The sequence below is a fragment of the Eucyclogobius newberryi genome, unplaced genomic scaffold, assembly GCF_026437365.1.
Source record: "Eucyclogobius newberryi isolate DKJ021-1_F unplaced genomic scaffold, fEucNew1.0.hap1 SCAF_6, whole genome shotgun sequence".
NCBI lineage: Eukaryota > Metazoa > Chordata > Actinopteri > Gobiiformes > Gobiidae > Eucyclogobius > Eucyclogobius newberryi.
The window spans coordinates 7,873,278-7,891,116 of record NW_027316278.1 but is presented as its reverse complement, the minus strand read 5'-3'; the positions used below and the strand labels follow the sequence as shown (position 1 = coordinate 7,891,116).

The 17,839-nt window shown below is 47.0% G+C and overlaps 1 protein-coding gene across 1 annotated transcript; it reads left to right on the top strand.

Moving 5' to 3' along the window:
- Positions 1–6,410: 6,410 nt before the first annotated feature.
- On the top strand, positions 6,411–17,630 carry LOC140346913 (mothers against decapentaplegic homolog 4-like). Its single transcript, XM_072433139.1, has 10 exons — positions 6,411–6,552; positions 7,705–8,052; positions 8,861–9,035; positions 9,754–10,017; positions 10,545–10,652; positions 11,845–11,895; positions 11,966–12,149; positions 13,641–13,809; positions 14,585–14,723; positions 16,971–17,630. Exons 2-10 carry the CDS (start codon positions 7,813–7,815, stop codon positions 17,180–17,182), a joined length of 1,542 nt encoding a protein of 513 aa, XP_072289240.1. The 5' UTR covers positions 6,411–6,552; positions 7,705–7,812; the 3' UTR covers positions 17,183–17,630.
- The last annotated feature ends 209 nt before the right edge of the window (positions 17,631–17,839 follow it).

The following is a 17,839-nucleotide window of genomic DNA, read 5'->3' as shown; positions in this document are numbered from 1 at the left end:
GGGAAAGAGAGAGAGAGAGGGGGGGGAGAGAGAGAGAGAGACAGAGGGGGAGAGAGAGGGGGGAGGAGACAAGTGAAAGAAGAGGGGGAGGAGGAGGGAGAGAATAATATGCACAAAAATAAACCTCAACTCAAAAACAGAAACATTTAAAATGGGACAATTATTCAGATTTTACTATGCTCTTTATTCCTTTTTTTTCATTTTTTTTTTTCTTCTAATTTTTTTCCTAATTTCCCCTCCTTTTTTTCCTGATGCCACGCCATTATGTTCAGAATCAGAATGAGGTTTATTGCCATTTGTCAATGAACAAAATTCACAAACATAGGAACTTGTCCTGGTGATTCGAACACAAACAAGAAAACATTGAACAATGAATACAAAACAGCTACCAGATATCTAAAAAATAGGTAGTAAAGTTAAAATAAGGTTAGAAATGATAATGATGTAGATGATATCTACATAAATAAAATATCTAGTGCAATAAGAGTGAACAGTGCAGTGAGTGCAAAGCTTAGGAAGTGTTCATGAGTCCAACGGCAGAGGGAAACAACTGTTCTTGTGACGGGAGGTTCTGGTCTGGATGGACTGTAGCCTCCTGCCTGAGGGGAGTGGCCTCCTGCCTGAGGGGAGTGGCCTCCTGCATGAGGGGAGTGGCCTCCTGCATGAGGGGAGTGGCCTCCTGCATGAGGGGAGTGGCCTCTGCCTGAGAGGAGTGGCCTCCTGCCTGAGGGGAGTGGCCTCCTGCATGAGGGGAGTGGCCTCCTGCCTGAGGGGAGTGGCCTCCTGCCTGAGGGGAGTGGACTCCTGCCTGAGGGGAGTGGCCTCCTGCCTGAGGGGAGTGGACTCCTGCCTGAGGGGAGTGGCCTCCTGCCTGAGGGGAGTGGCCTCCTGCATGAGGGGAGTGGCCTCCTGCATGAGGGGAGTGGCCTCTGCCTGAGAGGAGTGGCCTCCTGCCTGAGGGGAGTGGCCTCCTGCATGAGGGGAGTGGCCTCCTGCCTGAGGGGAGTGGACTCCTGCCTGAGGGGAGTGGACTCCTGCCTGAGGGGAGTGGCCTCCTGCCTGAGAGGAGTGGCCTCCTGCCTGAGGGGAGTGGCTCAAATAGTCCATGTCCAGGGTGAGAAGGGTCGGCTGTGATCCGGCCTGCTCGTCCCAGAGTCCTGCAGACGTACAGGTCCTGCAGAGATGGAAGCTCGCAGCCGATCACCTTCTCAGCAGAGACACAATGCACTGTAGTCTCTGTTTGTCCCTGGCTGTGGCTCCAGCGTACCACACGGTGATGGAGGAGGTGAGGATGGACTCAATGATGGTCGTGTAGAACTGCACCATCATCTCCGCTGTCAGCTTGGCTTTCCTCAGCTGCCACAGGAAGTACATCCTCTGCTGGGCCTTCTTGATGAGGGAGCGATCATCTCCACTGTTTTCTGGGCGTTGAGCTCCAGGTTGTTACCGCTGCACCAGCCGCTCCACCTCCTCCTGTAGACAGACTCATCCCCGTCCGAGATGAGCCCGATGAGGGTGGTGTCGTCATGGTGATGAGGGTGGTGTTGTGGTGTCGTCATGGTGATGAGGGTGGTGTTGTGGTGTCGTCATGGTGATGAGGGTGGTGTCGTCATGGTGATGAGGGTGGTGTTGTGGTGTCGTCATGGTGATGAGGGTGGTGTTGTGGTGTCGTCATGGTGATGAGGGTGGTGTCGTCATGGTGATGAGGGTGGTGTTGTGGTGTCGTCATGGTGATGAGGGTGGTGTTGTGGTGTCGTCATGGTGATGAGGGTGGTGTCGTCATGGTGATGAGGGTGGTATCGTCATGGTGATGAAGGTGGTGTCGTGGTGTCGACCGCAAACTTGATTTGTTTAACAGAGTCGTGGCTGGAGGTGCAGCAGTTTGTGTACTTATTTTCTACTTTTACTCCTTTGTGTTGTTGTTTTGTTTTTGTTGATCTATGCTCTAATAAAAAATGAAATAGCAAAACAGAAACTTGTAATTAATTCAAGTAAACCTCATCAACAACAATGGACAAAATGGGACAATTATTCAGAATTTAATCTGCTCTAATAAATTTTTCTCTTTTTTTTCCTGATGTCACGCCCTTATTTTACTTTTACTCCTTTACTTGCCTTATGTTCTACCTGGTCCTTTGTGGTTTGTTTGTTTTTGTTTTTGTTGTTGTTGTGTTGTTGCTTTGTTCTTGTTGATCTATGTTATAATTAAAAATAAAATAGCAAAAAAACGTCTTCAAAAATTGTCACATTCATTATTTTTGGTTTGTTTGAACGATTACATTATGACCTGAAGAAGAACTGTTATAGATTATCCAAATAATAATGACATATAGTTTAGGAGAACGCTGATCCATCGGGAAGAACGATCTTCTCAGATTTCAAACATGTGGAAACTAAGAACTGGCACTTTTTCTTTTCCTCATAAAGATAAAAAATAAAAAGTGGAGACTAGATCACTTTTCAGTTCCAGAGCAACAAACAAACTCAAAGTCCAAGAAACCAGGAAGTGATGCAATTTATCACTATCAAAATAAAACATATCATTTCTAGTTGACTAAAACTATCGCGGAAACAAATCAATCCGACTAAATTAACATTACATTTTCGTAGATTAAAACTAGACAAATTATTGACTAAATCTAGACTATAAAAAGAAATCATCAAACACAATTTCTCTCTTTAAAAAACAGGATATTTTAGTTCTTTCTAGAGGACATTTAAGTGTGTCTAAATAAGTGTGGTTTCCTGAGCTTCGCCTCCAGTGGACAGGGGGCAGCACTGAGCAGCTCTGAAAGGGGCTGAGACGTGAGCTGCAGTGAGTGTATGACCTGCTTCCTGTCTCATGGATGGTTGCACTTGTGTCCAAACATCTCCTCCCTTCCTCCCTCCCTCCATCCCCCTCTCTCTCTCTCTCTCTCTCTCTCTCTCCCTCTCTCCCTCTCTCCCTCTCTCTCTCTCTCTCTCTCTCTCGCCCCGGGGCACTGGCTGTTTACATGTGTTTGTGGATGATTTGTCTTCAAACGGACAGCTCACCTCCCCTCTCTCTCTCCCTCTCTGCCCTTCCTCTCCTCGTACTCTCTCTTTCCTCATTTCTCTTCTCCCCCTCCTCCCTTTTCTCCTCTCTCTGTCTCTTTCTCCATCACAAAACTTCCTCGTCTTTTCACTCTCTCCCCTCTTTCTCTCGCTGCCTTCCCTTCTCTCTCTCTCCTCTCTCTTTCTTCCCCTGTTTCTCTTCTGCCTCATCCATCTTCTTCTCTTATGCTCTTCATCCTTCTCTCTCTCTATTTCTCTTGTTACCCCCCTCTTTCTCCTTACACCCCTCTTCTCTCTCCTGTCTTTCCTTGTCTTCTCTCCCTCTCCCTCCTCTTGTCTCTCCTCTCTCATCACCACATCCATCCATCCCGCCCCGCCCCGCTCTTCCTCCCCCTCTCTTCTCTCTCTTGTCTTGTCTCCCCCCTCTCTTTCCTCCGTCTTCCCCTCTTTTCTCCCCCCACTTGTCTCTCCTCTCTCACCTCCAGGCCTTTCCACACTCATCGTCGCATCCATCCATCTCTTCCTCCCTCTCTCTTCTCTCCCGCCCCGCTCTTCCTCTTCCTCCCTCTCTCTTCTCTCCCGCCCCGCTCTTCCTCTTCCTCCCCTCTCTTCTCTCCCGCCCCGCTCTTCCTCTTCCTCCCTCTCTCTTCTCTCCCGCCCCGCTCTTCCTCTTCCTCCCCCTCTCTTCTCTCCCGCCCCGCTCTTCCTCTTCCTCCCCCTCTCTTCTCTCCCGCCCCGCTCTTCCTCTTCCTCCCTCTCTCTTCTCTCCCTCCCCGCTCTTCCTCCCTCTCTCTTCTCTCCCTCCCCGCTCTTCCTCTTCCTCCCTCTCTCTTCTCTCTCTCCCCGAGGGGGAGATGGTTTCCTCGTCTCTCTGGAGTGGAAAGATTTCACATTTAATAGAGGCTCTTCTCCTGTGATGTGTGAGGCTCTTAAACCGTCCGAACTCGGGCCCCGGGGCCACGAGCAGCCGCAGGTCCGTCTGTATCAGGAGGAAGTAAACATGAAGGACGGGCACTTCTGAGGTCTTTTTTTACCTCCATCACAAGCTTAAGCTGAGAATAGGTAATTAACATCTTTACTTTCACTTAAATGGCACAGATTGTTTTTAATCACATTCAAACACTGACTCTTTTAGCTTAGCATTTTTTTTATTTATTTCTTTAGGTATTTTAGATCGACTTTATTATGATTTTGACATGTGAAATGCTAATGCAAAGGTAAATGTGCATCATGAGCATCAGGAGGAGCTGCTGCTACACTGGCGCGAGCTGAATTAATACAAGATGAATCAAGTTTGTTGGAGCCTCATGGGATTTTTTCTGAAATATTCATTTTAAATATTTAAAGGTGTACAGTGTAACACGGAGTCTGCAAAGTACTCGTCTCCATGGAGATGTTATTGCTTTGCCTGGTGCTCCAGCGTGGCATTAAACCTTTCTAGCTCACATTTATTCAATTGCAGGTGTTTTATTGCCAGAAAATACCTCGAAAGACAGATTTACTGTGAGCGGATTGTGCATTTAAATGGAGAACAGCAACACCACTATTTAACAACTAAGTATATATATAAATATTGAGTATATATAAATACAGACACAAAGACATGAAGCGTCCAATGGCCCAGATTTATATAGTGATCCAAGAATGTGAACGTGATGCCAGCGCTTGATATTTTACATCTAAGAAAACAATCTATTTACTTTTCTTTTTCTGGAATAACACCATGTCAGCGACTTCCATCAAACCTCAGCTGTGACTCGACTCGAGTTAGTCGTGCTTAAAATACACAAAGTTCTAGAGGAAAAAGAGGAAAAAATGTATTTCCTATTGAATGTACAGAGTTTCCTCCACAGCAGACCACACCCCCTAATATGAGGTGTGGCCGACCGTATCTATGGAAACACAGGTGGCAGACCCTCCACTGGAAAAGTTACGTAGTGCACCTTTAATAATGTTACATGGACAAAAGATGATGAAACATTTACATAAAAGAATCACACAACTCACACACTGACGTAGTGTGTGTCGACTGAACTGACTGACTGACCACTAGATGGCGCTGCAGCACCTGGAGCTAATGGATCTGAAATGACAAGCATAAGCAAAGGTTAATGCAAAATGAACCTCGCTCGTACTGGAACTAGTCAGAAAAAGTAAAAGATACACAAGACAGAGAGTGGAGAAAGTAAAACCAGCTTTCAATGAGACACCGGACAACACTGGACAATACTGGACAATACTGGACAATACTGGACAACACTGGACATTACTGGACAATACTGGACAATAACACTGGACAACACTGGACAACACTGGACAACACTGGACAACAACACTGGACAACACTGGACAACACTGGAAAACACTGGACAACACTGGACAACAACACTGGAAAACACTGGACAACACTGGACAACACTGGAAAACACTGGACAACACTGGACAACACTGGAAAACACTGGACAACACTGGACAATCCTGGACAATACTGGACAATACTAGACAACAACACTGGACAACAACACTGGACAACACTGGACAACACTGGAAAACACTGGACAACACTGGACAACAACACTGGACAACACTGGACAACACTGGAAAACACTGGACAATACTGGACAACACTGGACAATCCTGGACAATACTGGACAACAACACTGGACAACACTGGACAATACTGGACAATACTGGACAACAACACTGGACAACACTGGACAACACTGGACAACAATGGACAACAATGGACAATACTGGACAATGCTGGACAACAATACTGGACAATACTGGACAACACTGGACAACACTGGACAACAACACTGGAAAACACTGGACAACAATGGACAATACTGGACTGGGAGGAGTACTTTTACGGACTACGAAACGTCTGAGGAATAAAGTCTGGCGGTAATGCAACACTCGGATGCCAACCGCCATAAAACAACAACAACAACAACAACAACACTGGACAATACTGGACAACAACACTTGACAATACTGGACAACAATGGACAACTTATTTACTTGACGTCACCGCCATCTGCTGGACACAAAGAAGTACTGACAGCAGTGCCATTGTAATAAAAGCTTTGTGTAAAATTGCTTTTAACACGCCCCGTAATGGAAGCGTGGTGTGTTGTAGTGGTTTTTTACATGTTGTTATTTACTTGTAAACACATTTGGTCCTGATCCCGTCTCTGGTGGAGGATAATATAATAATATAATAATATAATAGACCCATGTGTGGAAGTGTCGTTACAAATACCGTGCGCACTGAGCCGTGTGTGCGCATGCGCAGTGGAGCGTGGAGTGGGCGCAGGACTTGTGTCATCTGATCTCAGCTCTTCACGGGACAGCGCGGTATTATTTGATCGCCCCGCGTGGAGTTCAGGCAGCGGGTCCCGTGGGTTTGAGTTCACGTGTGTCCCACGAGCCGCGGTCACGACATCACGGGGACAAACTGGGACAAACTGGGACAAAGTGACACTGCAGTTCAAGCGCTGAACCCGCTCCAACCAGGTGAAGAGCCACTGTTTATTCTATGAAATGATTTACAAAGACACGGCCTGTCGCCACACCGGGCGTGTTTGTGTCACGAGCACAGTCCACGCGGGGACACGCGGGGACATACGGGGAGGACACGCGGGGACACAAGAGCTGAATGAAGTAGTTTTCTATGGTCAACATTCATCATTAGCTCGGCTGTTGTTTTGGAAACAGACAACTGGCTATAAGTCATTTTCATCACTATTTTCCGGTTTATCTCTTCAAAATAAAACGTTAACAAGACGTAAATATGCATACATGGATTTTCTAATAGATCCACGTGTTATAGATGTCATTTTGTCTCTATAATTTAACTAAATGAATAGTCAAACAGAGGCTAAATAGTTTGGCCTTGTCGAACAAAGAGGTGACAAAGATAGTATATTTTGTTTTGACAGCACTGTGCGCTGGAGCTGCGTCTCTGCGGACACTTGACGCACGCGGGGCCAGTCTGAGTGGCGCCGCTCTTAGCTCCCGGAGCTAACCAGGGCCCAAACTTTGCACCTTTTCATCAACAACTCAACTTTTACATCTCTCAACCTGCTCCTTTTGCTGTGTGTGAAACGGAGCTGTGCAGAGTCAGAGGTGGAGTTTGTTTGGCAAAGACTTTGTCCCCACGGATCAATGTGAAGAGACCTGTCAATACTGTATATCCTATATATCCTATACATCCTATATATCCTATATATCCTTTATATCCTTTACATCCTTTATATGCTTTATATGCTTTATATGCTTTATATCCTATATCAGAATCAGAAAGGGTTTATTGCCATTGCTAATGAACAGAATTCACAAACATAGGAACTTGCTTTGGTGATTCGGTGCAACATGATAAAACAACCTATATAAGTCAAAAAGAAAAACAATTTAAATATGCTATAGGATAAAAGAAATAGGCTTACTATGTACACAAAATTGAATTTACAGATGTGGTGCAGAAAGTGAACCGAGTGATTGATTCAATTATAGTTAAGTTAATTGCAGTTATATCCTATATACAGAGTTCTGTTTCTTCTGCATTGTGCAGGTAAACTTATTTATGCAAAGCTGCACTACCTTTTTACTCTTGTATTTATTGCATCATTTGTGATTCCATTAAAACCCTTGACTTTTTCTTTGCAGTTTATGAAGGTGTTTGAAGCGGTGTTTCACCTGAGAATGGAAGCCTGGCACATCTTGGACATTTCTCCACTTGAGTAAAAACCCTGTTTGGTGTAGAGAGCAGAGAAGATGTCCCTCCCCAGCACGCCCACGAGTAACGACGCCTGTCTGAGCATCGTGCACAGTCTGATGTGCCACAGACAGGGAGGAGAGAGCGAGACCTTTGCCAAACGAGCCATCGAGAGCCTGGTGAAGAAGCTGAAGGAGAAGAAGGACGAGCTCGATTCATTGATCACGGCCATAACCACCAACGGGGCCCATCCCAGCAAGTGCGTCACCATCCAGAGGACTCTAGACGGGAGGCTCCAGGTAACTCCACACGTCTCGGGCCTGGTTAGCGCCGGCACGTCGGGCAGTTCAGATTGTGTGCGTTCAAGTGCATGTGGTGCTGAGAACACGCTCTGAATCAATATTTTGAGCAGAAACTAGTTAAAAATTGCTCACAGTTGTGCAAAATATCTTGCAATCTGACTCCCGCCACGACTCCCGCCACGACTCCCGCCACGACTCCCGCCACGACTCCCGCCACGACTCCCGCCACGACTCCCGCCACGACTCCCGCCACGACTCCCGCCACGACTCCCGCCACGACTCCCGCCACGACTCCCGCCACGACTCCCACCACGACTCCCACCAGGTCCACCATGACTCTGTGGTGTTCGTGTGCCACTTCTGCTGGGAAAGTCGTGTTTATGATTTTGCTGACCGCACACTAAAGCGGCAGCGGGCAGTAAACGGGGGTTAGTGGTAGTGTTGGTCGGTTTTGCTTCCGTCCGTCCCCAGGGCAGCTGTGGCTGCAGGAGCAGCTTTAACCGAGTATAGATTGAATGAATAATGCACAAAACTGTAAAGCCACTTTCTGTACTTTAGGCAATTCGTGGTCCGTGCATTTTTTGGTGCGATTCTTGAATCCGAACGGATGCATTTAAAGCTTTTACTGAAGTCTAAATTGTGTATTTTTATGCTGTGATCATGTTTTTTTCACTGTTTGCGATGCGTTTTTAACATACGGACCCAGGGAAGAATAGCTAAAATGGAGCAAATGGAGATCCAAATGAACAAACAAACGAGGAGATATTCAGCCGTTCCTGTGGTTAATGGAGCGAGGTCTTTCCAGGTGGCCGGTCGCAAAGGTTTCCCTCACGTGATCTACGCCCGGCTGTGGCGATGGCCCGACCTGCACAAGAACGAGCTGAAGCACGTCAAATACTGCCAGTTTGCCTTCGATCTGAAGTGCGACAACGTGTGCGTCAACCCGTACCACTATGAGAGGGTGGTGTCCCCTGGCATAGGTGAGTGCCACTACGAGAGGGTGGTGTCCCCCGGCATAGGTGAGTGCCACTACGAGAGGGTGGTGTCCCCCGGCATAGGTGAGTGCCACTACGAGAGGGTGGTGTCCCCCGGCATAGGTGAGTGCCACTACGAGAGGGTGGTGTCCCCTGGCATAGGTGAGTGCCACTACGAGAGGGTGGTGTCCCCTGGCATAGGTGAGTGCCACTACGAGAGGGTGGTGTCCCCTGGCATAGGTGAGTGCCACTACGAGAGGGTGATGTCCCCTGACATAGGTGAGTGCCACTACGAGAGGGTGGTGTCCCCTGGCATAGGTGAGTGCCACTACGAGAGGGTGGTGTCCCCTGGCATAGGTGAGTGCCACTACGAGAGGGTGGTGTCCCCTGGCATAGGTGAGTGCCACTATGAGAGGGTGGTGTCCCCTGGCATAGGTGAGTGCCACTACGAGAGGGTGGTGTCCCCTGGCATAGGTGAGTGCCACTACGAGAGGGTGGTGTCCCCTGGCATAGGTGAGTGCCACTACGAGCCACACTACGTGCGCTCGCATGGCACTCGCCACAGGCGCGAGGGAAAATGTAAACACATCTCGCTCGCGCCGCCCACGGCGCCCGCACGGTTTGTCCCACCGCCATCCTTCAACCTCAGCCCAGCGAGAACACTGTTGTGATCGTAGTTATTGCGATTAAATAACGCACGTCCTGTTCCATTCTGGGCCCTCAGACCTGTCGTCGCTGACCATCGGGCACAACCTCGGCTCCGGCCCCAGCTCCGCTCGCATCGTGAAGGACGAGTACGACTTCGACGGTCCACAGAGCCACCCGTCCATCGACACGGGGCACGGGCTGCAGACCATCCAGCACCCGCCCTCGTCGTCCAGACCGCCGCCGCCCGAGCCCTTCTCGGGCCCCGGCCTCCTCCCGCCCCCCGAGGCGTCCACGTCCGGCGCCGCCCCCGCTTTCCCCGCCATCCCCGCCGCTTCTGGAGGTAACGGTCGTATCCTCCTTGTGCGTTTAGAGTTTAGAATGTTGTTTACACATCGAAAACGTGGTTGTCATAGAGATATTTGGCTTTTAGTTGTGTTTTATGACAACGCAACATGAAGAGGTTCTTCTGCCTGAGAACTGCAGAACCAAATGTAAACCTGCTTCAATGAAATGTCACACACAGATGAGTCGTGTGAAGTATTTTATTACTTCATGGGGCTGGATTTATTGCAAATCTAAAGCCTGGCGCATTGATTAGTTGTCACAGTTTAATTATGATCAGACCAAATATCTGACCCGAACGTCCCTCACAAGACTAAAAGCTGCAGGATGTTATGCTAAAATAAACACTCGCGCAGAATATACTAATAAAGTAGGTCAGAACAGCAGAATAAACTCAAAATACTGTCAAAAGTTCTCATTCGTGGACTAATTTGACGCCATCAAACGCTGATTCAAACTGAATATGACGAAAGGCCTGAAGTCGTGTCGTTTCATGAAAGGTTTTGAATCATGTTTTTCCTTCAGGTGCTGGTTCCTCGTGGCCTCGGAACCCCAGCTTTCCTCCAAACCACCCGCACATTACAAACGGGCATCTGCAGCACCACCCTCCAGTGCCCGTGCCAGGACACTACTGTAAGTGCTGTTACTATGACCACTGCGGGGCTCGTGTTGTTAATTCATCACTTTATTGTCAAAGTGTGTGGAGGCGGGGCTTCTCAAACCTTTTCTGGTGCGCTCGCCTCAGAGGATGAAATGTGTATCTTTGCCCCGCAGCCTCGAGAAAACATGATCATTTACTTGACTGCAAATGCCATGTATCGTTAGTGCCAGTGTCTGTCTCAGATTGTGTTTGTGCATAAATGAAGCGGGACGTCAGACTCGTGGCTCAAAGCGAAAAGGAGGCGATGTGTGTATATACTGCAAATACACATGTCATCCTGTACTTTTAAATGACCAAATGAGCAGTAAGTCTGTGGAGTTTAGAAACAGAAATAAGAGGAGAGGGCGACACGAGAGAGGGAGCGAAGAGAGACGAGAGGGGGAGCGAAGAGAGACGAGAGGGGGAGCGAAGAGAGACGAGAGGGGGAGCGAAGAGAGACGAGAGGGGGAGCGAAGAGAGACGAGAGGGGGAGCGAAGAGAGACGAGAGGGGGAGCGAAGAGACGGGGGGGAGAGAGAGACGGGGGGAAGAGAGAGACGGGGGGGAGAGAGAGACAGGGGGGAGAGAGAGAGACGGGGGGGAGAGAGAGACGGGGGGGGAGAGAGACGGGGGGGAGAGAGAGACGGGGGGGAGAGAGAGACGGGGGGAGAGAGAGACAGGGGGGAGAGAGAGAGACGGGGGGAGAGAGAGACGGGCCCTCAACACGCCCCCCACTTTGAGAAGCTCCGCCCTGAGGTATTGCCAAGTTTACCGTGGAAAAAAATCTGTTTCATGGATTTAATTACAATTGTAGAATGTCCTGAGCAACTTTACCAAAAAATAAAATAACATTGCCAAAGTGAAAAGAGCCAGACACATAATATTTCAGTTGGTGGTGCGCTGCGGAATATGTTCAAGCAAAAATGTGGGGCGTGACTCAAAGATTGAAAGGGGGCGTGGTCAAAGCTCTCAAAGCTATTCAATATTTCCATGATTTGACCAAATATCTGACCCAAATCGCTCCCAAAAGACAACAATTGTATGTAAGTTTAGAGAAAAACGACTACAGAAAAGTACTGTACGTAAAAAGTAGTTAAAATGTCAGAATAAACTCATGTTCAGCTTTAATTTGATGGCTCTAACGGCAAATGTACTAATGTCTGGTCCTAATACTTTCACTCCCCAGGGCCGGTCCATAACGAGCTCGCCTTCCAGCCTCCCATCTCCAATCACCCAGGTAACGCCACGCCCACGTTTTAAACCCGATTTGAACCGCCATGTCTCACTCCCCGCCCCCTCGTCCCCAGCCCCCGACTACTGGTGCTCCATCGCGTACTTCGAGATGGACGTGCAGGTGGGCGAGACGTTCAAAGTGCCGTCCTCGTGCCACGTGGTGACCGTGGACGGATACGTGGACCCTTCGGGCGGCGACCGCTTCTGCCTGGGCCAGCTCAGCAACGTCCACCGCACCGAGGCCATCGAGAGGGCCAGGTACCGTATTTTCCAGAGTATAAGTCGCACCAGCCAAAAAATGCATAATTGAGAAGAAAAGAAACCTGTATAAGTCGCACTGGAGTATGAAATGCAGTTGCAAGTGTGAAAATAACAAATAATATCACATACAAGTCGCTCCAGAGTAAAAGTATATAAGTATAAATATAAGTATAAGTCGCACCCCGGCTGAAACTATGCAAAAAGGTGCGACTTATAGTCCAGAAAATATTTAGATGAGTCACCCAATGCTTTTATCGACTGAAAAAAAAAAAAGGCAAATTATGCTGGAAAATGATAAACAAAACTGTGAAATTAAAAATAAAAAAATAGTATTAATTAGTAGTTATATATTTGTAATAATTAAAATTCGTCGTATTAAAGGCACAATAAATGCAGTTTCTAATTCCGCGTCTCTTCCTGTTCTTACCAAAACAACTTTATGCATGTTTCTTTTCTTGTTTAAGATGAACACAAGGCTCACATTTGCACATATGTGGACTTTTCTGCAATTATATCAGACCTTCAACATAAAGGTGTAATATTGAGTAAAGTTACGGGATCAAGGGCACACGTGTAGCTATAGCTCGTCTGCCTCACGCTAACGAGGTCCTGGACCGTTCGTGTGGAGTTTGCATGTTCTCCCTCTAGAGCTGTCATAATTATTCAGGTCACAATACAAATGTACAAACCAAAACATAATAATCGTGGCATTTTAGAAGCAAAATTATGTATGTTTTTGTTCAATGTACAGCCCAAAAATAGACTTGAATGTAAAGAATGTTATTTTATCTGCATTCTACTAAATAAAGACAGTCACAAACTTAAAGAACAGTGACACGTCAGATCAGGGGAATGAGACAGAATTAAAGATTTCACTTTTGTTTGGTTAATCGTGAATAATTAAATTGTGACGTTTTTTTTATTTGATATTTTATTTGATATCGTGACATCCATATCTCCCACAGCTTGCCTCGGTTTCTAGTCTCAGTGACACTTGACCAATTCAAATAAAAAAGACCAAATATATATATATTGTTCACAGTCCTTCATGGCAGATCATACACTGCACTGTCCAAATGTTTTCAATGATTTCTCTGCTCGACGCCATCGTTTGAGCATCTGCACTTCCCTCTCTCTCCAGTAGGGGTGTCACGATTATCAGGTTAATCGTCAATGCTGAGGTCACAATATAATCGTAAAGAACCAAAAAATTATAATCGTGAGCTAAATGAAGTCTTTTTAGATCAATCTATTGTCCAAAAAATAGACTTGAATGTGAATAACTTTTTATATCTGTCTTTTATCGTCATATTTAACTTGTCTTTCAGAAAGTTCAGTTTAATAAAGCCGGTCACAAACTTGAAGAAAAGTGACACGGGAATGAAAGAAAATGAACGATTTCACTGTTTGGTCTCAACAATCGTGATGTTTTTTCCCCACAATAATCGTAACACTAGCATCTGTTACCGTGACGTCCCTTTTCTCCAGGCTCCACATCGGCAAAGGCGTGCAGCTGGAGTGCAAGGGCGAGGGCGACGTGTGGGTGCGGTGCCTGAGCGACCACGCCGTCTTCGTCCAGAGTTATTACCTGGACCGAGAGGCCGGGCGAGCTCCGGGAGACGCCGTGCACAAGATCTACCCCAGCGCCTACATCAAGGTCAGGCGCGGCTACGGGCGGGGCTACGGGCGGGGCTACGGGCGGGGCTACGGGCGCGGCTACGGGCCTGTACACATCGTGAATCGCTAGAACGTTAATGTGTCGATTTTAAAGCGCGCTGGAAGAAGTGCTCGTTGCCCCTGTATCAGTAGAAAGTATTTAATATTCAGCCATTTCTTAGTTTTTCCTGATCCTTTAATTGATACATTTCTGTTTGCTCAAAGCCGGGATTTGAACTCAAAACCTTCTGACAGGAAGTCTCTATAAATGAGAAAAATAAATTATAAATAAGCCCCTTTGCCTGTTCAGTTTCTGCTCTCAAACTATAAGAATGAATAACTTGCAGGAGAAAGTACAGATTCCTGCTCTCAAGTAGTGAGGTAAAAGTACAAGGACTGCAAAAGTGCTAAAGTAAAGTACAGATGCCTACTTTTTCTTTTACCTCAAGTATTAGTTTGCTAAATGTCGTTAATTCAGTCACTTAAATACATTCAGTTGAACTATTATATTGACCTGTTTGGAGTTTGTTTCTTGTTTCTTCATTTATTCCATGAGCTGTCACAAACTCTTCGTGGGTTATTGTCCGGTTTGAGACTTGTGATGGAAAATAAATACATTTAAATGCTGCTAATTGGGAGCTAGAATCAGTCTCTGCCCTTTTGGCTCATTTTGGTTCAGTTTTAAATACTTAAGTCATCATTGATTGTGATATTTGTACTAACGACGAGTACATAAAAGTACACGGTCTAAAACATATGAACACTTCCTTTTGCAGGTGTTTGACCTGCGTCAGTGCCACAGGCAGATGCAGCAGCAGGCGGCCACGGCTCAGGCGGCTGCAGCCGCTCAGGCAGCGGCTGTGGCCGGCAACATCCCCGGACCTGGATCTGTGGGCGGGATCGCTCCTGCCATAAGTACGACCACTTCACATATTTGTACTATGTTCATTATTCAGACCAAAGAGCGAGTATTATTCAGGCCAAAGAGCGAGTATTATTCAGGCCACAGAGCGAGTATTATTCAGGCCAAAGAGCGAGTATTATTCAGGCCACAGAGCGAGTATTATTCAGGCCAAAGAGCGAGTATTATTCAGGCCAAAGAGCGAGTATTATTCAGGCCAAAGAGCGAGTATTATTCAGGCCAAAGAGCGAGTATTATTCAGGCCAAAGAGCGAGTATTATTCAGGCCAAAGAGCGAGTATTATTCAGGCCAAAGAGCGAGTATTATTCAGGCCAAAGAGCGAGTATTATTCAGGCCAAAGAGCGAGTATTATTCAGGCCAAAGAGCGAGTATTATTCAGGCCAAAGAGCGAGTATTATTCAGGCCAAAGAGCGAGTATTATTCAGGCCAAAGAGCGAGTATTATTCAGGCCAAAGAGCGAGTATTATTCAGGCCAAAGAGCGAGTATTATTCAGGCCAAAGAGCGAGTATTATTCAGGCCAAAGAGCGAGTATTATTCAGGCCAAAGAGCGAGTATTATTCAGGCCAAAGAGCGAGTATTATTCAGGCCAAAGAGCGAGTATTATTCAGGCCAAAGAGCGAGTATTATTCAGGCCAAAGAGCGAGTATTATTCAGGCCACAGAGCGAGTATTATTCAGGCCAAAGAGCGAGTATTATTCAGGCCAAAGAGCGAGTATTATTCAGGCCAAAGAGCGAGTATTATTCAGGCCACAGAGCGAGTATTATTCAGGCCAAAGAGCGAGTATTATTCAGGCCAAAGAGCGAGTATTATTCAGGCCACAGAGCGAGTATTATTCAGGCCAAAGAGCGAGTATTATTCAGGCCAAAGAGCGAGTATTATTCAGACCAAAGAGCGAGTATTATTCAGGCCAAAGAGCGAGTATTATTCAGGCCAAAGAGCGAGTATTATTCAGGCCAAAGAGCGAGTATTATTCAGGCCAAAGAGCGAGTATTATTCAGGCCAAAGAGCGAGTATTATTCAGGCCAAAGAGCGAGTATTATTCAGGCCAAAGAGCGAGTATTATTCAGGCCAAAGAGCGAGTATTATTCAGGCCAAAGAGCGAGTATTATTCAGGCCACAGAGCGAGTATTATTCAGGCCACAGAGCCGAGTATTATTCAGGCCAAAGAGCCGAGTATTATTCAGGCCAAAGAGCCGAGTATTATTCAGGCCACAGAGCGAGTATTATTCAGGCCAAAGAGCGAGTATTATTCAGGCCAAAGAGCGAGTATTATTCAGGCCAAAGAGCGAGTATTATTCAGGCCAAAGAGCGAGTATTATTCAGGCCACAGAGCGAGTATTATTCAGGCCAAAGAGCGAGTATTATTCAGGCCAAAGAGCGAGTATTATTCAGGCCAAAGAGCGAGTATTATTCAGGCCAAAGAGCGAGTATTATTCAGGCCACAGAGCCGAGTATTATTCAGGCCACAGAGCCGAGTATTATTCAGGCCAAAGAGCCGAGTATTATTCAGGCCAAAGAGCCGAGTATTATTCAGGCCAAAGAGCCGAGTATTATTCAGGCCAAAGAGCGAGTATTATTCAGGCCAAAGAGCGAGTATTATTCAGGCCAAAGAGCCGAGTATTATTCAGGCCAAAGAGCCGAGTATTATTCAGGCCACAGAGCCGAGTATTATTCAGGCCACAGAGCCGAGTATTATTCAGGCCAAAGAGCGAGTATTATTCAGGCCAAAGAGCGAGTATTATTCAGGCCACAGAGCGAGTATTATTCAGGCCACAGAGCCGAGTATTATTCAGGCCACAGAGCCGAGTATTATTCAGGCCAAAGAGCGAGTATTATTCAGGCCAAAGAGCGAGTATTATTCAGGCCAAAGAGCGAGTATTATTCAGGCCAAAGAGCGAGTATTATTCAGGCCACAGAGCGAGTATTATTCAGGCCAAAGAGCGAGTATTATTCAGGCCAAAGAGCGAGTATTATTCAGGCCACAGAGCGAGTATTATTCAGGCCACAGAGCGAGTATTATTCAGGCCAAAGAGCGAGTATTATTCAGGCCAAAGAGCGAGTATTATTCAGACCAAAGAGCGAGTATTATTCAGGCCAAAGAGCGAGTATTATTCAGGCCAAAGAGCGAGTATTATTCAGGCCAAAGAGCGAGTATTATTCAGGCCACAGAGCCGAGTCTTAGTTCCGACTCTGTTCTTTGCGCTTGAGAATCGTGTCTGATAAAGGCGCTCGTTCCAGGCTTGTCGGCGGCGGCCGGGATCGGCGTGGACGACCTGCGGCGGCTCTGTATCCTCAGGATGAGCTTCGTGAAGGGCTGGGGCCCCGACTACCCCCGGCAGAGCATCAAAGAGACGCCATGTTGGATCGAGATTCACCTCCACCGGGCGCTGCAGCTGCTGGACGAGGTTCTGCACACGATGCCCATAGCGGACCCCCAGCCTCTGGACTGACCACCGGGCGCTGCAGCTGCTGGACAAGGGTCTGCACACGATGCCCATTGTGGACCCCCAGCCTTTGGACTGACCACCGGGCGCTGCAGACCACCGGGCGCTGCAGCTGCTGGACGAGGGTCTGCACACGATGCCCATTGCGGACCCCCAGCCCGGGCGTTGGGGCTCCACGCTGCAGGAACTCTTCATCCACACGAGCGGAAATGACTTTAGAAGTTTATTTATTCATTCTAGGTTTTTGGATTAATTTCACGGTTTGTTTCAGTATATTTTCTAAACGATCCGTCTAAAATACTACATTTTCAAACTCTCGATTGACGCTAAGGACGATTGTAATAAAAACACTTCTTTTTAAACTACGACACTGTGTAATTGTCAACGCAAACGTGATTTTCTTTTCTATTTCTTTGTGCTTTTCTTCATCAGTTGTTGAGCAAAACCATCTTTAAAAGGTTAAAATCGTCCGGACACTGTTTTTAAAAATCGAGAGGTTTCCGCTTCCACCTGAACGTTGTTTTTTTTTCATTTTCGCTCTGTTCTTTCTGTGTCGTCCATGTTTTTCCCCGTTATTCTCGATCTGATGGAAGTAGTGCCTATACTGGGGGTCTGACCCACGTGTCTTACGGCTCGGCCCAGTTGAGGTCCGGCCTCCTCCCC

Bases quoted from the DNA above. Each gene is read 5' to 3' on its own strand.
- LOC140346913 (XM_072433139.1), top strand. From the start codon at position 7,813: ATGTCCCTCCCCAGCACGCCCACGAGTAACGACGCCTGTCTGAGCATC. The intron at 8,053-8,860 runs GTAACTCCACAC...AGGTCTTTCCAG, and splicing joins CTCTAGACGGGAGGCTCCAG to GTGGCCGGTCGCAAAGGTTT. The intron at 14,724-16,970 runs GTACGACCACTT...CGCTCGTTCCAG, and splicing joins CGGGATCGCTCCTGCCATAA to GCTTGTCGGCGGCGGCCGGG.